Here is a 25,459-nt window from a genome sequence, read left to right on the forward strand (position 1 = left end):
CCGTTACCGTTTGTAATTGATTTCATTGTTCTATATTACTTTTATGTCTCAAAATTCAATAAAAACATCATGTTGAACAGTTTTAATTTGTTAATTTAAAAAAGTTAATATTAAATTAGTGGTCCACTTAGGTCGTGGACCTAGCCCAGGGGGGGGGTCATGACCCCGTGACCCCCCCCTGGATCCGCGCTTGATTATAGGCCAAAAATCAGATGGCGAGACGAACTGGACTCTCATTGCAAGGAATGGACTAAAATTTAAGACGTGGACGTAGGAAAGAGAGGCCTTTGCCCAGCAGTGGGACAGCCATGGCTGATAATAATAATAATAATAAAGGCGTAGGGATGTGACGACCCCATCGCCCCCGGTTGGCATATCTACAATAGATATCCCAACCGTGCAGTCAGTCACCCCGCAGGGCACCTTGTGGCGAGGTGTCGGGGAGTAGCGACCCCGCGGGAACCGAGCGCTCCCGGGGGAGGCCCCTGTCCTCACCTCTGGACTGTCCCAGTGGCAGTTCGGAGTGAACAATGACGAGGTTCAGGATCCCCCACCTCTGGCTTGCCTTTGTTGGCCGTCCAGAGTGGAGCCGCCAGAGCTATATGCTCGGGGGTGGAAGTGTCTAATGGCGTAATAGCGGGGAAACCCGCTCCGGGCCCGCGGGCCCGCGATGGTGAAACCGGTGCCGCACCTCTCTACACCCCTAGCCGTTCAGCTGATGTTGCCCCCTTGTTGCCATTCTCGGTAACCTTTTTGGGAGCCCATCGACCGAACTGGCGAGTCACCGTCTGCCATTATTTTCAATTTTTAATATTGAAAAGGCAGACGTCCATAGTCCCCATAGAACCAATATACCAGTCCATCTAACACCCCCTTCCATAACCCAGTTTTGTTCTTTTCCATTTTTCTGCAATAGTCCTACATTGGCCGCGGACTGCCCAGGGCTGTATCTCTATAGTGCAGTCATGGGCAGGCTGCGGCTGGTGTCCCACAACACATTAAATTCTCTATAGGGCCTCTGCGTGTTGGACCTGTGTCCCCACGTAAGCCTTCCAAAGGACCGGGTATCTTCCTTCTGGTGGTACCCGTGTATTATGGAGAGAGACATAATAATAATAACTTCTAATTATTACTTTTTGGATGCGAAATTTTTCTTCTTTATATGAAATGTATTTAAAAATATATAAAAAAGTCATGCATATTCCCTGTTAGGGTAATCTGTGGTCTAGACATTGTGGCAGGTACTATTTGACGCCGAGATTTGACGTATATAAAAACATGTCAAACTCAAACGACGAGTCGAAACTCGAAATCGAAAATCGAAATCGACGACAAAATTGAAAATACATATAAAAAAATGTAAAACGTTGTCGGAGCTGATTGTGATTTTATGATTGAATTCTTATCTGCTATAAAGTTATTTTGAACGCAATAACAAGTTAAATTATGACAAATTGTATAAAACCTATCGTTTTCTGCGAGGGTTGTTTGTCGACGGATAGAAAACTCACAGATGTCGGAGAATATTATGATATTTACGTTAATCTTTTTATTTGTGAAGCTTCCAGCAAGGTAAGAATTGATAAAAATATAGGGGTGTCACACCCCTCAAGTTTCTATTTAATCATATTAAAAAAAATATATATTCTAAATTTTGTTTGGATGTTTGTTACTCTTTCACACAAATACTAAGTACTGAACCAAAAACATTTAAATTTGACACACACAGGGTAACTTGGATTAACACAGGATAGGTTTTATTCCGGAAATACTTACCACAGGAACTATGTTTTTTTAATGGGGCCAAATCCATGTTCGTAAAACCAGTATTGTACATATGAAAGAATTCTATAATTTTTTTTCTGTAAAGGTTTTTTTATTTATCCGCAGCTATCAAAAAACCCTCTATTCTGCTGGGAATGTAATGCTGTATTACGAACAATACACAAGTTTCGAGAGAGAGTTCAACAGGCCAATAGTTACTTAAATGAAGGCTTGAATAAGTTTAAAAAAGTAAGTAAACCTAATGTATATGATACTAACAAACCGGGCGAACTCCGTTTCGCCACCAGAGACACCTTTTCTTTGCTATAAACCTCACGGAGCCCGAGACCTTTCCAACAAATGCAAAACCGTGGAAATCGGTTCGTTCATTCTGGAGTTATAGCGTTGGGAAGGAAAACCCGACTTATTTTTATATATGTAGTAGATATCCTTGGAAAAATATTTCTACCTACCATTTAAGAAACCTTATATTTGATAGATCTGGAAATCATTACATAGTACAAAACAATAACACTGTACAAAACAATGTCACTTTCGCCATCTGTGTATACGTAGAACTTTAAAGTAAATAAATATTTTAGGACAATAATTATCATACACAGCACGATCTGATCCCATACTAAGCTTAAAATAAAAAATAAATTACACAAAAGATTTTGATGAGGTTTTTTTTAAACGGATAGAGTGATTCTTGAAGAAGGTTTTAAGTTCATGATTTATTAGGGTTTAAACAAGCAGGCAAAGCCGCGGGCGGAATGCTAGTAGAACATAATCTATGTGGTCATGGCAGAACAACGTTTTGTGAATCTGATTTTTAATATTACAGTTCTTTATTTAGAACTTTTTAAGTATCCAATAAAATAAATTAAATACCAAAACCTTCCTCTTCAATCACTCTATCTATTAAAAAAAACCGCATCAAAATCCGTTGCATAGTTTCAAAGATGTAAGCATACATAGGGACAGAGAAAGCGACATTGTTTTATACTAGATGTAGTAATAGTTATGCAGAGTAATAATTTCCTGTAGTACAAGTTGCTAAAGAATGATCACAGCATGAAGTAAACTTACTTGTAAATTCCGTTAATAAATATTTTGAAAATTTCAGGTAAAAATCTGCTTATCAACATTATCCACCTCAAATATATCAAATAATGTAATATACGCTGGACATAGTGAAGAAAATGACAATAATTTTAAAGAAGAAGACATCGCAGCTGATGTTAATATATCAACAGTAGACGAACCATTAATTGTACCAATTGAATTTAAAACTGAGAAAAGTGACAATTCCGACTTCGAAAATGACTTGTCTTTCGAAACGGATTATAAAAATATAGAAAACATAGACAAAGACAACACAGACGATATAGACGATGGCAAAAAATTGCGTTCGGAAAAACAGGATGCAGAAAAAACACCTAATCGAAAACGTTCAAAATCCCATACTAAAATACCAAAATCCCATAAAGTGCGATACACTGTGAAGGAATATAGTAAAGAGGAAATGATAAAAATGCGTAAAAAATGCGAGAGAGTTATTATGGACGACGCTGAGATAGCTTTGTGGCGGGAAAAAGCGAAATTATCGCGTAATTACATAAATATGGCGTATAAGTGTGAAACTTGTATATCTGGGTTTGCTAAGAAACAATATTATGATAAGCATGTTAGGAAGTTCCATTCTAAGGTAAGTTAATTATTATTTCAATTTTTGAATTGAAAACTTCTTTAGCGGCGTTGGGTATAAAATCTTAAACTCGCGTCAGGACACGTGACCTGATCGAAAAAGCGTAAGACGGATGTTTTTTTGTTTGCCCTTATATTCCATGCGTATGACGGATACCATTCCAAAATATCAAACATGCTGAACGTTAATAATCAAGTTTTCACTTCTGCCGGCACTCCCGGAGTGCAACCCGTCTTTTTTTAATTATCACCATCAGCCCATATACATTCTCATTGCTGGGACTCGGGCTTGAGGGTATATTAAGTTTATAAGTTACTCAAAGTTGTACTCAAACATTTATGTATTATCTTTAAAAATATTAGCAATCAACACTTTTATAGCCTATAGCCTTTCTCGATAAATGGGCTATCTAACACCGAAAGAATTTTTAAAATCGGACCAGTAGTTCCTGAGATTAGTGCGTTCAAACAAACTCTTCAACTTTATAATATTAGTAAGTATAAATATGTGACTTTCAGGGTAGTGGTGATTATGATTGTTCGATTTGCAAGCAGCGAATCTTGAGAGTTAGAAAACTGTCACACATGAACACACACACAACTAAATATATATGCTGTGTGTGTGGCATGGAATGTCATCCGGCAACTAATTTGGATTATCACTTGAATTCAAAGCATAGAACTGTGGTGCAATGTAAAAAGTGTCATTTGCAGTTTATGTAAGTATTTTTTGAATGATTCACCTTTATAGTCGAGCCAGTTTAATAGGCAACATTTGACGACTATCAATTTTATCTTCGACGAGAGGTATCCTGCTTAAAAACATCGATTTAAGTGAATTAATCGATACGGACTTGAAACATTTGTCAATCGAACTTGAAACACATGTCAATTTTAAAATTCATCAGGCGAAACCCTGTCCCAGTAACATACTTTCTTTCGTTAATTTAATAAACGAATATAATGAGCAAAATAACACAAGTATCTTAATAATAAAAAAAACAACGCATTTATTAATTTATGATGATTTTTATTCACAAGTAATCAACGCATTCGATTCTAGATGTCAGATTTCGATTTTTAGAGTAACGTCTCTGGTATTTAAAAAGGAAAAAGGTTTATTGACACAAAATTGTAGCGACGTCAGTCCTTTAAATCAGAAATTGTTTATTATGTTTAGAATGGTTTATCAGTAAAATCAAATCTTAAAATTACTTGTATCGGTCATTATTATTATAAATATGTAATCGTAATTGAAAAAAGTCAAGCAAATGTGCATATGTCGTCGTTACTTATAGGTTACGTTGTTGAATTTTGTTGAACTGTCAAATGTTGCCTATTAAAATGGTTCAAATCCTACAAAATTATTAATTTGATTCGGGAAACGCAAATTGAAAAATTTTGAACCCCCCTTGTAACGCATCTTAACGTAAGGTTCGCTCCCCCCAAATAGTGTTGCGAAATACTTGAACGCCCCCTTGTTTGTGATATGGCCTTTTGCTATGTATCTTCTGTTAGTATAAGTTTTGTTTGTATTACGGGCCTTATAATATATAGTGTACTAGCTATCCGCCCGCGGCTTCGCCCGCATTGTCTAAAACCCAATAAATTATATACTAAAACCTTCCTTTTGAATCACTCTATTAATCTATTAAAGAAACCGCATCAAAAACGTTGCGTTGTTTTAAAGATTTAAGCATACAAAGGGACATAGGGACAGAGACACCGACTTTGTTTTAAACAGATGTAGTGATTAAAAAAGTTGAAATTTACAGCAATCGCACAGAATGCAATAGCCATTATATTAGGATACATTTGCGCTTCATATGTGATTATTGCGGCAACGGTTTTAAGACGAAGAAAAGACTCATTCATCATATTGGGTAAGTACCAAAGATCTATTCATGATATATAAAACTGAAGAGTTTGTTTGTTTGAACGCGCAAATCTCAAGAACTACTGGTCCAATTTGATTATTTCGGTGTCAGATAGCCCATTTTTCGAGGAAGGCTACCGGGTATAATCGTTAACGATTATTGCAGATATAAAAAAAAAATAATAATAATTGATATCGAAAGTACTTAATCTAATGAGTAAAATGGCAATAATAAGTTATTGTTATAGCGAGTGTATGTCTGCGTGTGCGAGTGAATGCGTGAGTGTGTGTGTGTAATATATATGCTCTATGATTTCGAAATTTCCACAGAATACGTCACAGTGAGCACAGATGCAATATATGCGACAAATTATACAGCAGTAAAACCGCACTGAAAATGCACAATTTGGCGGCTCATGTTAAATCGATCTCTGAAGAAACGTATTGCGTTGAATGCAATCTCTATTTCAACAACGAATTCTTGTTGAAGAATCACTTGATGACGAGCACGAAGCATGTACAGAAAAGGTGCGTTTTAGTGGCGTAATTAATAAATAATAATAAATAAATATTTCAGGGCAATTTTCACACACGGCACGATCTGATCCCATACTAAGCTTACGCTTGTGTTATGGAAACCAGATGGCTGATAAACATACATATATGTATATAAATTTAAATAAATACTTATATAGATAATTAACACCCAGACACAGAGCAAACATCTATGTTCATCACACAAATATTTGCCCCGGGTGGGGATCGAACCCACGACCTCTGGCTTGGAAGGCAAAGCCACTACCAACCAAACCAACCGGCCAGTCAAATTTAAAAAAAAATTTTATTCATTTCAAATAGTTAAAAATATATACTGTCTTACCACAAAAAACTTTAGACAGGGTTTAACTTTAAGCGCGGGTTCTCTTTAATCTGGTTTTGTCGTATTTCACATAGACAACTATTAAAGTGATAGATCCCTGGTTTAAAGATAGACTGTGTTTAAATTGTTTTTTACCTATTTATTTAATCGATTCATTGGGAATCGGTCAAGCTATTCCGGAGGAGTTTAGCTTCAAACACTGAGACACGAGAATTTTATATATTATACTATACTACTAGCTTTCCGCCCGCTTTATCTAAAACCTAATAAATTATATACTAAAACCATCCTCCTCCTAGGATAGTAGTTTTAAAGATTTAAGCAAACAAAGGGTCATAGGGACAGAGAAAGCGACTTTGTTTTATACTATGTAGTGATGTGCAATTTACATAACCTACTAGCAAACCGGGCGAACTCCGTTTCGCCTCCAGAGTCACCTTTTCTTTGCTATAAACCTCACGGAGCCCGAGACCTTTCCAACGAATGCAAAAACGTAGAAATCGGTTCGTGCATTCTGGAGTTATAGCGTCAGGAAGGAAAGCCTGACTTATTTTTATATAGTAGATAATACGCATAAAAACTTGATTTTAAAACTGTAATTTTTTAATTGTTTTTATTTATATTTTTTTTACAGATTCCCCTGTACTGAATGTGGTAAAGTGTACCATAAGAAGACTACATTGAATAATCATTATAATTTAGTACACCTGAAGAAGAGTAAAAACTATTGTGAAATATGTGACAAAGTGAGTTTTTATCCGAAAGTGAAGTCCCATGTCCCCTAGTGCGGTAAGGGGCAGATGCATTATACATCTGTTTCACTGATCGATTTTCTTTAGGGACAAGTAGGTGACCAGCCTTCTGTGTCCCGCCAGACCGAGACATATTTTCTCTTAGTCTCCACCGGGAATCGAACCCAGGACCCCTCGGTGCTACGCTCACGCGTCAACCACTGTACCAAGGAGGCGGTCGGTTTTATTCTACTTCCTACTAATACATATTATAAATGCGAAAGTTTGTGAGGATAGATAGATGTACAGATGTTTGTTTCTATTTCACGCAATTACTACTGAATCAATTCTGACTACTACTATATTAAAGAATAATATTACTATCGTTCTAGATAGGTCACCTGGTGGGTCAAATGACCCATAATTTTTTCAACACGGGCCTGTAGTCTAACCTACTTGTCCCTAAAGAAAATTGATCAGTGAAACAGATGTATAATGCATCTGCCCCTAACCCCACTAGGGGACAAGGGACTTCACTTTTACAATATGTACGTTTGTATTTTGTCGTGGAAAGCGAGCACAAATGAAAATAATTGACACAATTCTTTATCCGCACGAGTAAGTATCTTGTTAAATTTATTAGTGTTACACAGCCCATTTAACGAAGAGAATAGGCCATATTATATCATCACGCTAAGACCAACAGGAGCAATGCGGGTAAAACCGCGGGGCACAGCTAGTTAAGAGTCTGGCCAGCCATAGCTGAACCCAGTAAAGTGCGGCAAATTTAAAAAATATGGACTATGTAACATCGGCTTTAGTAGGAAAAAAACATTTTAATACTTTTGGTATTCTTAAAGGTAATCATAGTATATAGGTACATTAGGTACACAACACAGCAGGATTTAAACGTTATTAAAGCAAATGATTTGAACCATTTTCAACAAAACTGACATCTAACTACGCAGAAACGCCATGATGACATTCGATAGTGTGGCCGCTACAAAAAACACTGGGTTCAGCTTTGGCTGGCCAGACTATTCAATAAGTAGTCTTAAAGTAAATAAAGAAATAACTATTTTTGCAGTATTTCCTAACAGGAAATCGCCTCCGAGGACACAAGGCGACCACGCACGATGGTTTGCCAAAACCAAAGACGAAAATGTGTTCCATATGTGGAAGAGCTTTTCATGTGAGTAATTTTACCTTTTTCTTGCAAATTAATAATGTTTATTCATTTATTGATAATATTTCAAAATTTTTGCTACATTTTTAAGTTTAAAATTAGACCTTAAAGGCGTCGTGTTGATGGAATTTCACTTATTTCGATGACATTTTAATTATTTTGAAGTAAAAAATTGCGTATGGCACCTATTTATCAACGAAAAAAACGTCTTGCAATAAAAAAATTATGTAACATGGATCTATTTATAGGCAAAAGATTAAAAATTACGCGTTAAAAAATGACTTTAAATTCAGGATATTTTCCTGTGCAGATAAGATGCGTAACTAATAAACGCAACCACTGCGGCCAGCCAGACAGCCCGGACTCTAACCGAAATAGCAAGAGAAACAGTATATCAAAGAACCAACTATACTAAAATGCTCTCTTGTCAACGTCGCTACCTCTTAAACGATTATATATATAATATATTATATATATATTAAGATTTTATTTATGTTCATTACTAGTGGTCCGCCCCGGCTTCGCCCGTGGTACATATTTCGCAATAAAAGGTAGCCTATGTCCTTTCTCGGGTATCAAAATATCTCCATACCAAATTTCATGCAAATTGGTTCAGTAGTTTAGGCGTGATTGAGTAACAGACAGACAGACAGAGTTACTTTCGCATTTATAATATTAAGTATGGATTATTTTTATTTTCAGACAAATCGTATTCTACAGAATCACATGAGGACCCATACAGGTGAGCGGCCTTTCCACTGCGAATTCTGTACGGCGTCGTTCACACAGAAGTACGCTATGATCACTCATACTAGGGCGATTCATAAAGTGCATTAAATTAATAAATAGTTACCGTCTTTTTATTTTACACGACCTTTTTGCGGATGTAAAATGGCGGGAAGTTATAATTTTTTTTTATCTTTATTAAAAAAAGACGTTTTGTTCACAATTTAGTTGAATTAAATAATAATAAAACAGTTTCATCTTTAAGATTTTTAATTTTTTTAGTGATAAAAATTAAATTCACGATAATGTGCAGTGCTGCCTAGAATTATTCGTCCGCAAACATTTTTCTTTTTTCTGTTATCGTATTTACCTATGGCTGTGATAGTCTATGTAATAGTCTATGGTACTGACGTTTTTGGTTTGACAGTTGACACTTAAAATTCAAAAGCTCAATTTGTGCAAACTGCTAAACTGTATTGGAAAAGATGATCATCAAATATAATTTATTCTAACCAAAATTACTGTGAAACCTTGCATAGAGTGAAAAAGGTTTGTTAAATCATTTTTGTTCGTTCAAATCAAGTGATAGCAAATAAGGTGGTAAAATTGTTCCGAAACGTGTTTTTGAATATTTCACTTCGTATACTGCATTGTTAGTTGTATTTTTACCACACAATACAAAGTGAAATCTGTTTTAATGGTTTCATCCATTAATATTGGTTCTTGAATCGTTAGTGATAAATTAGGTTAAATATTTGATTCGATGTCCCCGAATTTCATTATTTTGTGCTGTTTAATCGATAGCTGGTAGTGGATTTTCTTAACAAACTGCTTTTCTTTTCCAACAAAAATGCGTAGTTTTTGTGAAAATCGAAAATGAAAATTATTTTTTTTAAGGTTATTTTTGTACTAAAAACGACACATTTATACCATTGTCGTATTAAAACTTCTAGTAATCTCGCACACAGGCAATATTTTTAAATATAATGCCGTATTATTAATTTATTTATAACAATTTCTTAAATTATATTACCTGGAAAATGTAAGTTTGTATTTACCACGTATTTACGACATGCCATTATAGATAATAAATGTTATATGACGCGTTCACAATTGTAGATAATAAATATAATTCGAAAGTGATTTTTAAAATGAATTTGTCAAAAATAATTTTAAGGACAGCGCTAGTCGTCCGCTAAACGGATGAATAAAATAAATTAGTTGTCCGATTACCGGATGAATAAAATAATAATTCTTTAGAGAACTGCCGCACGTATTATAGGTTTTTTGTGGGGGGAGGAGAGGGGGGAGGAGGGCACACGTAGGTATTTGATTTTTTTTGCGCGTCGACGGAGCCCCGCTTCGCGGGGCTCCTATTTCTGTGTAGTTTTTTTTTTAAGAAACCTAACCTAACCTAACCTAACGGCTAACCTAACCTAAACTTGATTTTTTTTTGCGCGTCGACGGAGCCCCGCTTCGCGGGGCTCCTGTTTCTGTGTAGTTTTTTTTTTAAGAAACCTAACCTAACCTAACCTAACGGCTAACCTAACCTAAACTTGATTTTTTTTGCGCGTCGACGGAGCCCCGCTTCGCGGGGCTCCTATTTCTGTGTAGTTTTTTTTTAAGAAACCTAACCTAACCTAACCTAAACCTAACCTAACGAATTGAGGGCGAATATCTCGGCCATTTTTGATTTTAGAGAAAAGTTGTTCCTATAAAACATGCTTATATTAGCGTAATCTTTACGATAAAACAATAATAAATAGGTGTTATAATGACACCAATTCCATCAAAAATTTTCTAAGTCCTGAGCCCCCTTTGCTTTAGTCCAACCCAACTAGCTTTAGTGTTAAAAGGTTATCTAGTAATCCGAATAATCGGACGATAAAATTATTTTATTCATCCGGTAATCGGACGACTAATTTATTTTATTCATCCGTTTAGCGGACGACTAGACACTTCGTAATTTTAATTTAGATAGCATTTGATAATAACAAAAATTTTACGATACATAAATAAAATACAAACAGGTTGTTTAAACCTACGTAGTTTTTTTTTTATTTGAGTGGGAATCGCCCTAAAGTCGCTTCTGGCACTCGCCGGCCGCTGCCGCGGCACGCTCGCTTCGCTCGCTCGGCTCGTGCGGCAGTTCAACAGTTAACCTAACACGCTCGTCGCTTCGCTCCTCGCTACCTATTTGAATACTAAAAGTAAAAGTTAATCGATTTTTAAAACTGAAGCAAGTGAGCTATAAAAAAAACATTAAAAATTAAAATGTATCATTTATACTCTATGATAAGTTAGTATATTTGTATTGCTAATCTGTGATCTGCGTCATATTAACTAATCTGTGTTATCTGTGGCTTGTTGTGAATACAAAATATGGAACGATTTTTGGCTATACTAAATTGTTAAAATACTATTTTGACAAAATAAATTGTAATATGTAAATAAAGTAATAAGTAGGTACGTAAATATATTTAAAAATAATGCGTGTGAGTGTGATAATTAGACATTTTGATACTATAATGGCTTAAGATTTTACTTTAAGTTGCGTTTTTAGTACAAAAACTAGCTGTGCCCGCGACTTCGTCCGCGTGGAAATCGTGACTGCATAGTAGTTACTACTTAACACACAAATATTGAGTAAACACGTCTTGAAACACGTACTAATCATATACAACTAAATTATAAGTACATACTTACACATTATTATAAAGTTAAGAAATAAAATAAATAATAACACAAAAGAACTGTTAGTAAAATTTATTACTAAACTGAGCTATAAAACTTAGGTACAGAAGAGTTCAAAATTTCCAGGATGTGGTTATTCACCCGCTCCCATATTCCTTCTACTTTCACAGACTTTCAACTTTTCCCTTTCACCCCTAGTAAATGGCAGAACCGATTTTGATCTAAACCATGTCTAATCATACCTATATATTATGTACATGTCATATCCTTTCGTTTGGTACTCCATTTGGATTATTTATCCCCACTATCACCCCTAAGGTGCCCTATATGTAATAAACAGATTAACCAATTTTGACTAAAAAAAAACATGACTAATTGTAATTCACACGTCATTTGATATGCCGCTTGATTAAAATATTATTTGACCACATTCGATTATTCATTCCCACTTTTACCGCTATAAATCAATAAATGGATGAACCGATTTTGATTAAATATGCCTCATCATACTTCTCACGTCAGGTCATGCATGCCCTTTCATTTGATATGCCACTTGGGTATATTATTTGACAACTTTTATACCTATATCCAATAAATGGATGAACCAATTTTGATAAAATATGTCTTATTGTACTTTACACGTCATGTCTTTCATTAGATAAGTCACTTGAGTATATTTGATAAAATTTATTTATTTATTCCCACTTTTACCCCTATATCAAATAAATGGATGAACCGATTTTGATAACATTGGACTACTTAATTGTTTCTGACAGGTCGTCTTTTTTCATTTGATATATCACTTGGGTATAACAGTCAGCATTCGTTTTTCTCATTCCCACTTTTGCCCTACATATACTTATTGGATGAACCGATTTTGATTAAAATATATGCCTCATTATACTTCTCACGTCAGGTCATGCCCTTTCGTTTGATATGCCACTTAGGTATATTTGACAACTTTTATTCCCACTTTTATACCTACATATTATATCCAATAAATGGATGAACCAATTTTGATAAAATATTATGTCTTATTGTACTTTACACGTCATGTCTTTCATTAGATACGTCACTTGAGTATATTTGATAAAATTGTTTTAATTTATTCCCACTTTAACCCCTATATCAAATAAATTGATGAACCGATTTTGATATAATTTGACTTGTTGTTTCTGACAGGTCGTCTTTTTTCATTTGATATATCACTTGGGTATAACAGACAACATTCGTTTTTTCATTCCCACTTTTACCCCTCTATATCATAAATGGATGAACCGATTTTGATTAAATACCTATGCCTCATTATACTTCTCACATCAGGTCATGCCCTTTCATTTGATATGCCACTTAGGTATATTTGACAACTTTTATTGCCACTTTTATCCAATAAATGGATGAACCTATTTTGAAACAATATGTCTTATTGTACTTTACACGTCATGTCTTTCATTAGATACGTCACTTGAGTATATTTGATAAAATTCATTTATTTATTCCCACTTTTACCCCTATATCAAATAAATGGATGAACCGATTTTGATAAAATTTGACTAATTGTTTCTGACATGTCGTCTATTTTCATTTGATATATCACTTGGGTATAACCTACATTAACAACCTACATTAAGAACTAACATTCGTTTTTTTCATTCCCACTTACCCCTATATTATAATATAATAATAAACAACTAATGTAACAAAAAAACGCATCTAATTCGTATTACCCGTTAGCGAGCTACGGTGGCACAGACAGACACGCAATACACACATAGCGGTCATAACACCCCTCTTTTTGCGTCGGGGGTTAAAAATATAATACCTACGACATAATTTCAAAGACCTTTTATATAGAAAATTTACCTAGAAGTAACCATAATGCTATTTGTGCAGGTTTTAGACTTATGAGCAAAAATCTAAATAAAGGTCCTTTGACCCCCCCTACTACCCCCTCAGCATAACCACCCCCCCCACACGCTTGGGGTCTTTCGATATGATCATCTGGACATGTCAAGGAATAACTTTAGCGTATAATTTACGTAATAAAGTAATTCATGTATAGAATGCCTTAGCAAATGTTCGCTGTGATTACTTAAATGGTCATAACTTTTTTATTTATGAACCGATTGACATGAAATAAACACTAAATGTTAAATGAAGCTTACCACAATATATTAGTGAAAACCGCATCTAAATCGGATAAGCCGTTTCTGAGATTAGCGTGTTCAAACATACAGACAAACAGACAAACAGACAAACAGACAAAAATTTTTTTAACAACAGTTTTGGGTTTGGGATCGATTAAGTAATAACCCCTGCTAATTTTTTTTTACATATTTTCATTGTACAGACACCACTTTTCTAGAATTTTATTATATGTATTGATAACCTTAAAAAATATCATTTTCAATTTCGATTTTCACAAAAACTACGCATTTTTGATGGAAAAGAAAAGCAGTTTGTTAAGAAAATCCACTACCAGCTATCGATTGAACAGCACAAAATAATGAAATTCGGGGACATCGAATGTAATATGCAGCCATAAATTATATGTTGTTTTCAAATCAAAATGAATGGTATTTTTAAGACCGGTTGTGCGAGTATTACTCGTTAAATTAAACACCACAAACCTCGTAATATCTCGTATTTCGTAAGTCTTATTATATATCTCGTTTTATTATAGTCTATATATACAAAGAATGATATAATGCTTCAAGCCTAATAAAGATACAATAAGGTGTCCCACAACACAGTAAAGGGCGTGTTGGATCCGTGTCCCCACGTAAGCCTTCCAAAGGTCCGGGTACCTTCCTTATGATGGTACCCGAGTATTATGGTATTGGGTGAATTTCAACAAATGCCATTTTTCTTATCATATCGGTGAACTTTTTCATTTATATATATTTTTTATTTTTTTCATGTTTAATGTAATATTTAGGATACTAAATACTCCCTTATTGGTAACCATCAACGTATCTTTTAAGACTATGGAGAAAATTCAGTTTGAATTCTGGTTTCCACCGATGTGACAATCCGGCACCGATTATCTTTTCTGTACACCGATATGATAAATTTATTCACCGATGTGATATACATATACAGCGATATGATAATCTATCCACCTTTGAACATCAAAAAAGAAATAGTAGGCTTATACATTTTTGAAGGAGTGACTAAGAACTGAATACCTGAACTAAGGGTATTATTTTCTTAGAATAAAAAATAATGTTTTTTTTAATTATCATTGTGTTTATTTAAAAGAAGTATAAAAAACAAAAATTTCTTGTACGTTATTGTACAATACACATTTATTAATGTGGCGATCAAGCTAATTGTTTTGCCATGTGTAGGTACACTTAAAACATTGTGGCGTTCTAGGTTCAACAATACTAAGAATAGAAACTTTATATAAGAAAACTTTATATACCTAATTAATCAGCCTTTTAAGTTTAACCTTAATCATAACAACACTACAATAATCACAGCTTTAATTATCACTTAATTTAATATTTTTAAAATCTTTGTTCTCAGTGCGTAAGTATCATAGATTACATAGAGATCGCTTATATCTTACATCTAGCAAATAATCTTTACCCTTAAAAAAAAAACTTAAATTAAATCTGTCAGTATAATTTGGTTATTATGTTAATCAGCCTTTAAGTTCAACATAAATCACTACAGAACTTGAACCGTCTTCGTACTCCACTTTTATTAAATTGCACCATAATTAGACTTTTAAGTCATAGAAGACTATGTAGTATACCTATAGTTAATCACAGCACTTAATTACGTACTTTTATAATTATTATCTGTTACAACAATTAAACCTCTTTTTTTCAATTAAAACTAAAAACAATAAAAATAAAAATTTTAAAAACAAATCAGCCCAGATCAAAATAAGTCATCATCAGTGTCACTGCAACCAAATATATAATTAAATCTCTGTTTGATGTCAGGAGTTGGTTTACGTGGCTCATTTTTTTCTTTTTTAAAGTTAATTTTAGATTTTATTCTAAATATTTCCTCATCGGTGTCACTGTCTTCCACGGTAGGACTTGAAAATCTATTAGATGCTTTTACCGTATCCTCTTTATTTACGAATTGAGTTGATTCCTCTAAACCAACTAAAATGTTCGTGTCAATTTTCTCTAAAAATGAACAGGCAGGAGTACTTTGATCAAGATCTACATAGTTCAATAGCAAATTTTCAGACATTTTTGTCGAAGAGGATGATCTGGGTGCCGCATTTTCCGAGATTTTTAATGTATTTGATGGTGTAAAATACTTTGAATGTGATGGCTGTGGGAACAAAATTAATTTGTCAGTTAACTTTACTGGTCGCATTTTAGTGATATCTATTTTGGATTTAGTTCTGGATTTTTTATTACTCGAAGTAGAAAGTTGAGGTTTAGACTTAATTTAGTGTTCGGTTGACAAATTGTGGAAGTCTAGATGTTTGCCATGTGGACATTTAACAACATATTTCATACATTCATCTTCTATACAAGAAAGTCGACGTAAAACTATACGATTTTTAGCTTCTTTAGTCCAAATGACTTGTTTGACTTGCAATGTTCCACGAAATGTGTTCAAATTTGTAGGGAGAAGCCAGTCCTTTTCTTCAACTTCATATTCTTCTACAGTACTAATTTTCACGCCTTGGACAGCAGATTTTAAATAGTTTACAAAAGAGTCTATATTATTCATATCACCATCGTGTGCAACAAATCGATCCGCCGTTCGCTTCAGTAGCCCACCTACTCCATCTGGCGCACCTTTTCCATGACCACATTCACTATAGTTCCATATTATGTTAGTCAGAGAAGAGCAGTAAATACTGAGTTGGGACATAATATAAAAAATTTTCTTATTCCGATACTGGCCTGATGGAGAATCAGAAATAATAATAAGATTCTGAACAATTGGAGCTTCCTGTTTAATTTCTTCTAATATTGGAACAAGGTGAGCCCAAACGGCGGCAGCATCATGGCGCAGTGAAGAACTAATAGTGCAGAAACATTGAGTTGTTATATTCTCTTCCTTATTTTTATAGTAAATTACAGCAGTGTGTAATGTGAATTGTTGACGACTGCCACCAAAGTGCATAGATTGTATTTCGGACCCGTACTTGGAGCTATAGTTCTCACTAAAGTCAATGTGAACGACACAATCCTTTTCAGTCATGTTTTGTTTGTAGTGCTTAAAAGCTTGACTTTGATTTCGTATATTACTACAATGTGTTAAGAACGGTTTCAGATTGTTTTCAAATATTTTGATTAGTTGTAATGGTTTAACGGTTATTTTTACTTTTTCTACATTAACGGCTATTTTATCGACTCCATTTTTTTTGTAATTCTTTTTTATCTTCTTCCAATTCCAATAAATAACATCTTTGGAGTTATCAAATTCTTGATAATTTAAATGACGATTCTTACAGACAGGACATGTTCTTTGCAGGCATTCTACCTTAAAAATATCACAGCAAATACTACTTAGAATTTCAGTCGTGGTGTTTTCTTTTATGATACGATTTCTTTTTAAAGATGATATAACAAGATCCATGTTCTCATGTTTCTCACATAGGCATGTATTTCTCAAGTTTAATTTTGGCTGCGTGACCCAAAACGGCCTCATTCTTGTAAAAGTGACGTAACTGATTGGAGGGTAGCCCGAAGTCAAATACTTTTTGTGTAAATTTTTAATTGTGTCTTTCATCAGCCTTTTCTGTTTTTTTACTCCATTTTGTGTGACAGTATCCTTTTTACCTGGGCAAAGATTTGAATTTTCATCATCCTCAAAAAACTGAACAACAATCTTACGGATACGTTTTTGCAGGTCTATATTTTTTGGCTTCGTTGGGATTCGTCTCACTTCTAAATTACTCTGTTTTAATTTCTTAAATTCTTGATGTAGTCTCATGTATCTCTTTTTGTACATTAGTTTCTCTTTATTAGCCTTTGCCAATTGTTTTCTTAAATCGTGTATTTGCTGAGTTTTAACGTTTTGATATTTACGAAATTTCATTTTAATGTCTTGTTTGAATTTAACAGTATTAAAGGATGTGTCTAAGTTAGGACTATTTGGGCGTAATGTTGATTCTTCTGAATTTATAGAACTAATACTTGGCGTTCGTAAAGGAGATGCTATTGATAAATCTAGGGGACTGCTTGTACGTAAATAGTGGGAACTACTCGCTACTATGGCATCAATACGCAAATTAGGACTATTACATCGAACATTCTGTCGCAATAGCCGTGGGCTATGAGGTCCTATTAGTTCTTGAGAAATACCGGGCTCATTATCTTGATTTTTCGGTAGCGATTCTGCGTCATTGGTCTCTGAAACACTTGTTGGGTTGTTGCGGGCACCATTTGCCTTATTTTTTTTCCGCTGATAATATGCACGGGCACTGATTCGGTTTTTCTTTTGTGCATTGCGACGTGCATGTGCAGTCATTTGGCTTCGGGTTAGGATAAGTCCAGCTGCCTTTCTTTTAGCTAAGCGTTCTCTGTCTTTTCTTAAATGCTGCTCGTTTAACACAGGATCACTTTTGATTTTAGCTTTTCTTATTCTTTCCATCAACCTCTTTCTCTCTTTTTTCTCCTCCTCGTTTAGTTTTGATTTCAGCATTCTTAAACAAAATTAATCTTAAACAAAATTACTCGAACGAATTGTGTGCGGCACGAGCTGCACACAAGTTAATATTTATGAAAGTTAAAAAATATAATATGTGTATATGTATGTATATAATGTATGGTTGTAGGTATGCTCCATTGTTTTTTTGTTTACTTTAATGAAATGACACTATGTCTACCAATATGATAAAATTACACCGAGGTGATAATATGATCTACCGATGTGATAAAACAATCCACCGATGTGACAAAACTATGCGTCGATCATGAATCAAAACACCGATATGATATTTAAGACACCGATTGATTTTTCTTATCACATCGGTGTAAATTATCACATCGGTGGTAAAAAAGACCACCGATTACAGCGATATGAGAACAGCGACGTGAGAAATTATCGACTTTTTTGAAAATTATGAAAAATGTATAATATTTAGGCTAAATTCAAGTACCTATAATGATGCTAATTTACTTACTATGTCTGTTAGAACCAAACAATCGTAATAAAACTTCACATTACACTAGAAAAATGCAACCACCGATAATATAAAATAATTGCTTGGAAGTAACTGAAATGTCGTACTTACGTAATTGGCGGGAATATGCAGCGATTTGACACACGTCCGTCCTGACTGCGCACTAGCACACACTAACGAGGGAAATAAAATTGGGGTGGGGACACTGTCGGACTCATCGATGCAAAGTTAGGTTTAAATTACTTTTGTGCAGCGATATGACAAAATTTTGCGAGACAAGTACATTTATGCCTCTCAGTAATAAATATTATGAATTACGTAATAAAATATGCTACATATTAATAATAAAACTAATATTCTATGAAATAGAATAAGTTCTATTCTTAAGTTACTTATTTTTATAACGATATAAGCGTTTTTGCTTGTAAAAAAAGTAGAGGGACAGCACCGATGTGACAAAAATAGAGGTTTATGTATTTATTTCTACCTTTGTAAATAGACTTAGACAAATAATATTTTATGCCACAACCCAATAAATACCTAATGAATACAAAAAAAAATAGTACAGAACAATATTCCTTTTTTCAAATACTAATTTCAATGAAGACAAAAAAAAAAGTCGTTTGGGAAATTCACCCTATTATGGAATTGTAATAACAAAAATAATAATCGACATTCGCAATATGAGCTGGTATATTGCGCAATTATCAGATTACAATTGGGCAAGTGTGGTTTAAATAAACTAACCGGCGGCTGGTTGTTAACAGCAACTTCATAGCCTATGTTCAAGCTAAAAGGTATGCCCAGTTGTTCTTCTGTTTTTCGATTTCCAACAGAGCACTGTTGATTATGTTGTTTTAAATATTCCAGTGGAATTTGAGAGAAATCAGTCACCTACATACTTTAAATATAAATAAACCTAAAATATTGTTTTTTCTTTGTTCTTAAAGAATTTTTTTTGGGTAGTAAATGAGAAAGTAAGAAAATCAAGAAAAATATGTTTCATTACCCCAATCATTGTTGTTTAAAGTATAAGTTTTTGTATTGAATTTCATCAATTCTAATTTTTTAACAATATTCATTTCTGGTACGATATCACGGTCAATTTTTCTTGTTGGCATATGCTTAATTTGGCTGCCAGGTAATGTCTTTGAGATTTTCCCCGACAATAGTGTACTTCATCTACATGAAATAAGTTGATAAAGGTCATAACTGCTTGTTTTTTACGCATAAATAAGTGCGATTTATGATCACCTCTTTTTTCCTTAACTGGTTCTCCTGTTTCTGAAAACTTCCTCATAACATACTGAATTCTATGTTTAGTTATGCCCAGAATTTGCAGAAAAGCTTTTTGAAATACCCGTTCACAAGTCTTCGTTGATTTCCTGTAGATAGTAAATTTTGTTTGAAATTTCTTTCCGGTGTGTTTCTTATATTTTGGTCTTTTTTTTTGGTGGTTTTGCATAGCAGCACTTGAGCAAGAACGCATCTTGAGTAGTATACAAGCCTTCTATGAGACTATGATTGTGTTCAATGATAGAAGACTTGTATATTAGCATTTCTAATGATCAAGGTCTCCAAATACAAGCCTTATTTTATTAAAGTTTTAATCATTTTCAAAAGCGTATGACTTAGGCTACAAGTTAAATGCTACTGATAATATATTTTTTAAACTAAAAGCGTCTGAGAATCAATATGGACACATTCATATAAAAATAGCTTTGATCAGCGGTTCTGAAACTGACCTTCCGGTTGCGCTTCAACATATTATATCTCAAAATTGTAAACAAATGACAACCATGAAAGTCTTGATTCCGAATTTATCTGGTTTATTTGGTATGTACACTATGAAGCTGCATCGTCCTCGAAAACCTACAAGTTGTTCATCTAGCGTCAAATAATCGCTAGGATCGTAGTTCTTTCGGCAATCGTTTATGACCAGCTTTACAACTTGTCGTATTCGACATTCGGGTAATAGTGTATCGAAGCCAAGCCTTTGCGAATAAGCTTTCCAAATTGTTTCCAAGCCCTCTATAGTTTTTATTAAATTATTTGTCACAGATGAACTGGTCGATTCGATCAGGCGATTTATTCGCAACAATTTTACTTTGGCGGTATGTAAACAAACATAACAAAAAAAGAACACATTAAAAAAGGGACTTCTATTTCGTAGCGATAAATAAAACCTGCATTTAAAAAAAAACACGTTTTTATTAAAAACTGAACAAGAATTTGAAACCCTTCAGGCTGACATGACATGGTAGTTATAAAAACAATTTCTTTTCTCAATCGTACACAACCTAAGGTTACATTTGACACAACAAACACTTGTGTAACCCTTTTTACAATTTTTGAACCTGCAACTTGTGTGTGTGTTACCTATATTTATACAATTTTTGTGTCGTAAATATAGGTAAATGACCCACAATGTCATAGCGGATTGAATCCAGAGGTCTTGGTGCAACAGGGGTTTTAATTATTTCGGATGCCTGGTTTTCGCATGAAGCTGTTCGTGAAGTCCTGTTTTTTTGTAACAGCTCCATCACAATCTCAATGCGAAATTTTTTCAAAGTTAGCAGATGTTTTTCTCCTGGCCGGTCTTTTCTGTATAATGCTTTTTAAAATTTCCTTAGGTTTTTGCCATAGTGCGTGGTGACGCCCTTTTGATTAGCCCTTTATAAATTTTACCATGTGGTACGTACTTATATTCAGCGGCGGCCTTACCCATTGAGAGGCTCCGGGCGGCAGGCCCTTTGCTCTTCGTGAAATGTATGTGATGCGAAAGTAGGTCTGGTTGTTTGGTTTAGGTATTTGTCATGTTTGAGGAGAAATGATAAAGTTATACAAATGAATAAAATTTGAGTTTTAAAATATTTATATACTAGCGGTCCGCCCCGGCTTCGCCCGTGGTACATATTTCGCAATAAAAAGTAGCCTATGTCCTTTCTCGGGTATCAAAATATCTCCACACCAAATTTCATGAAAATTGGTTCAGTACTTTAGGCGTGATTGAGTAACAGACAGACAGACAGAGTTACTTTCGCATTTAAATAATATTATATTAGTATGGATTTATACATAGAAAGATTTACCAAATTAACAAATACAGAGATGATAAATTTTTAAATTGATGTTTGGCGCTTTTCCTAAGGCTAAAATTCTTTAGCTCTCGGCTCTTTAATTAAAGCACAATAATCCAACGAATGAGCTACGTCATTTTCGATTGAAAGAACAGCAAGGGCTGAAAGCCGATCATGTGTCATTGAATTCCTCAAATATGTTTTAATAATTTTAAGCCTCGAAAAACTCCTTACAGCAGACGCAACTGTCACAGGTGTGGTGGCAATAATTCTCAGGACTATCGTAGTGGGGTAAACTTCAGTTAATTTGTTTTCTATTATGTATTTCAGCACCAAGATAATATCGTCGTTTCCTTCATACACACGCATGAACATACTCAGTACACGCACACATTTTCATTTTTTTAAATTTGCTTGGGTGGGTTGTTGCGCGAGGCCCCTGCAAGAGCGAGGCCCCGGGCGATTGCCCCATTCGCCACCCCCTAAGGCCGCCGCTGCTTATATTTAAATTATCAAAAACATTGTCTAATAAAAGAGTAATCTATTAAGGCCGTGTACGCGGTCCGTGCGCTGTTTGGCTCAAATATGTGATTTTTCAAACCAGATTGTCCATCAACCACTTATCTTACAAACATATGAATTACTAATAATTTTAGGAAATTTTATTGTCTATGTAGTTAGTTAAGAGTTTTTTTCAATTAATACAGTATTTCTGAATACCATCAAGATAACTGAGCCGATGATTACTTGATTTCACTTTTAGTGTCAATTTCGAAGCTAAAAATATCTGAAATTGCTGACAGATCTAACACACAATTATTTTTAACTAACTGCAAAAATCCTTATTAAAATAGTTAGTTAAAAGATTTTTTATTTTGGACTCCTAACTTACGAAATTAAAATCCGAACAATGTGAATTTTTTTAGAAATTATAGTCGACAAAATGATTATTTTCACCAAGATATTTGACTTTATTGAATATAATTTATACATATTGCAATAAAAGAATGTCTTACTTATAAGATAAAATTTAAAAAATCAACTAAGGTACCTCTATTATTTTTCTACAATTTTTTTTAAAGTACTATAAAACACAGCGCGCGACCCGATTAAAATCAGTCGGCAGCGAGCCTTTCCAGCACTGTTGCCAGATCTCCCGATTTTCCGGGAGTTCTCCCGATTTTAGTAAAATCCTCCCGACATCCCGGATGCTCAATCAAACCTCCCGATTTTTATTTACTGTTCCACAGCTTGAAGTCCAGTTACTAAAAACACTGCGATGCACTGCGTCTACTGCGTGAAACGAATCACCAAACCACCGAACGAATCATAAAAGTAATAAGTTTGTACAGTATGTAGTGTAAAGTATGCCTTCATGGAATGGAATAAAGTTGAATATTAAACAGCAAGACTTTGGGACACCAGACTAACCGGGTTTTCTAATTATTATACGACCAAATTAGGAGACATAGTTCAGTCTAGTAATTTTAAGGATAAGTAAGGTATTTAAATGAACAGTATTAGATTGCTTCGTTGTTACCAGAGATAAACATGTTGTTACTTGTGAGCACTTTGTGAAGTGAGAAAAGTTTTGTTTGTTTCTAAGTATCATCATTTTAAAGTGTTAATTATATAAGTTTTAAAGCTGTAATTGTCAGAACTTAGAATGTCTAGTTCTGAGAATGATCAAGAGGTGCAAAATACACCCCCAAAGAAAAAGAAGTACAGTGTCAGCTATAAACCGGATTGGGAAAAAGATGATCTGTTTGAGGGATGGTTATCAAAAAGTAATAAAGGTAAGGGTCAAAGGGGACTTAAATAATAATAAAAGCCTTACTTAGTTACTCAATGATAAAAACTTATTGAATACAAAAAACCCATTTCATTCGTTATTCAGGAAACCTCCTGGATTTGTATGCATACACATGTAAATAGTTCGTGCGTGTAGTGCAGTAATCAATTTGTAATTTTGACATTTTGTTTTGTAGTTCCACAACACCACACAAAAGTACTGACGTGTTGAACTAATTTGAACTCTAAATTCACAGTTCAAATGATTATTTTTGGACTATGCAGACTACATTTTTTTTCTGCGTTCTATTCTGCAAAGTTATTGACTTTGATCCAAGAAAGTCATTGAGGCTTTATGGTCTATGATATTTTTGTTTTTTTTAGTACTGTTTGCACAGTTGGTTTTTAAGACTCATCATCTATAAGGCGGCCTATAAAAGTTGCCAGTTTAAAAAAGTATTCTTAAAGTACGGCAGTATTTTCGTCTTGAGAAATTAACGCATTTTTGTTGCAATATTTAGGCTACATTAAAAAATATTCTTTTCAGGTCCAGATTTTGCTTATTGTAAAGTGTGCTCTTGCGATATAAATATAACGAGAGGGGGTAAAAATGATATTAAAAGACACAAAGAGACAAAAAAACATGAAAGCAATAAGCTGAAAATTCGAGGTCAACAGAGTCTAGACCAGATGTTTACAAAAAAATCTACATCGTTAGAAAAACTAGTCAAACAGTCAGAAATTAGAATCGCCGCATTCATAGTTGAACATAATATTCCGATCAATGTCATGGAACATTTCCCAGATTTAATAAGAGCAGTATGCCCAGATTCTGAAGTCGCAAAAAGGATTACCTGTGGACGTACTAAAACAACAAAAATTATTTCGGAGGTGTTGGGAAGAAGTGACGTTGACACCATGGTTGAAGCCATGCAGACAAATAAATTTTCGTTAACAGCTGATGAAAGTACTGATAAAAGTACAAAAAAGCATTTAGCAGTAATTGTGAGGATCGCTCGAAATAATCTGAAGGTAAATATTATGTTTATAATGTAAAGTTTTCATTTTAAATATGTTACCTTTTATACTTTTTAAACCCTATTCTTTTTCAGGTGGAAGATTTTTTCTTTGAAATATTTGAAATTCTTGAAGGTAACGCCGAAAAATTGCATGAAATAATTACAAAAAAAAATGACCGATTTGAGGATTCCATATAAAAAAAATATGATAGGGCTGGCCGCAGATGGTGCCAACGTAATGATGGGAAAAAACAATTCTCTTGCTACGAAGTTCAAACAAGACATACCACACCTTTTCGTTATGAAATGTGTATGCCATTCTGTACATCTTGTAGCGTCTAACGCTTGCTTAAAATTGCCTCGAGAACCCGAAGATCTAGCACGGGATGTGTATAACTATTTGAATGGTAGCCCAAAACGTACCGGCTTATTGAAACAATTCCAAGATTTTTTGGAACTAAAACCACACAAATTACTGCAACCTTCTCAAACAAGATGGCTCTCTTTAGAGGCAGTAGTAAAGAGGCTACTAGAACAATACGAAGCCTTAAAGTTGTACTTTAGGGACGCTATTTTCAGTGACCGTATTAAAGCTGCAGAAAACATATTGAGAATGCTAGAAAACCCAGTGAACAAGCTGTATCTGCAATTTATGGCGTATGCCTTAGGAATATTCAACGAACTAAACAGAACCATGCAATCAGAAAATACGAATGTACACATAATTTACAACAGGGTCATGACCGTAATCTACACAATTTTGGGATGTTATGTGAAAGATGAATACATTTCAAGAAATGATCACAAAAACATCGACTATAAAAATCCCAGAAAGTACATGGATATAAAAGATTGGTATTTAGGCGCTGAAGTAGGGGCGACATTATCTTC

General features: G+C 34.3%; 4 protein-coding genes across 5 annotated transcripts in view; 3 read left to right on the forward strand and 1 right to left on the reverse strand.

Annotated features, from left to right (window-relative positions):
* Window positions 1–1,318: 1,318 nt before the first annotated feature.
* On the forward strand, window positions 1,319–9,012 carry LOC149895529 (zinc finger Y-chromosomal protein 1-like). Of its 2 annotated transcripts, none has more exons than XM_090118835.1 (9): window positions 1,319–1,572; window positions 1,891–2,013; window positions 2,894–3,475; window positions 3,994–4,193; window positions 5,250–5,357; window positions 5,681–5,878; window positions 6,865–6,976; window positions 8,049–8,153; window positions 8,850–9,012. In XM_090118835.1, the coding sequence occupies exons 1-9, from the start codon at window positions 1,447–1,449 to the stop codon at window positions 8,982–8,984; spliced, it is 1,689 nt and encodes a 562-aa protein (XP_089974961.1). In that variant the 5' UTR covers window positions 1,319–1,446; the 3' UTR covers window positions 8,985–9,012. The 2 variants fall into 2 exon arrangements, with proteins under 2 accessions (XP_089974961.1, XP_089974962.1); XM_090118836.1 differs by having other exon boundaries at window positions 8,062–8,153.
* Window positions 9,013–15,973: 6,961 nt separating this feature from the next.
* On the reverse strand, window positions 15,974–18,829 carry LOC149895530 (uncharacterized). The gene is made up of 2 exons (XM_090119032.1): window positions 18,790–18,829; window positions 15,974–18,198 (listed from the first exon to the last, which is right to left on the reverse strand). The coding sequence occupies exon 2, from the start codon at window positions 18,195–18,197 to the stop codon at window positions 15,987–15,989; it is 2,211 nt and encodes a 736-aa protein (XP_089975158.1). The 5' UTR covers window position 18,198; window positions 18,790–18,829; the 3' UTR covers window positions 15,974–15,986.
* Window positions 18,830–19,437: 608 nt separating this feature from the next.
* Window positions 19,438–25,459, forward strand: part of LOC149895531 (uncharacterized) — a 29,773-nt gene continuing 23,751 nt past the window's right edge. The window contains exon 1 of the mRNA XM_090118730.1: window positions 19,438–19,475. The gene's annotated coding sequence lies outside the window, so the exon portion shown is untranslated. The remainder of the gene's footprint in view (window positions 19,476–25,459) is intronic.
* Window positions 23,425–24,703, forward strand: LOC149895532 (uncharacterized). The gene is made up of 2 exons (XM_090119024.1): window positions 23,425–23,554; window positions 24,097–24,703. Exons 1-2 carry the CDS (start codon window positions 23,425–23,427, stop codon window positions 24,603–24,605), a joined length of 639 nt encoding a protein of 212 aa, XP_089975150.1. The 3' UTR covers window positions 24,606–24,703.

Source organism: Colias eurytheme, chromosome 31 (genome assembly GCF_061535395.1).
Source record: "Colias eurytheme isolate Ceu_HAF_F1 chromosome 31, ilColEury1 Martin Lab GWU primary, whole genome shotgun sequence".
Classification (NCBI taxonomy): domain Eukaryota; kingdom Metazoa; phylum Arthropoda; class Insecta; order Lepidoptera; family Pieridae; genus Colias; species Colias eurytheme.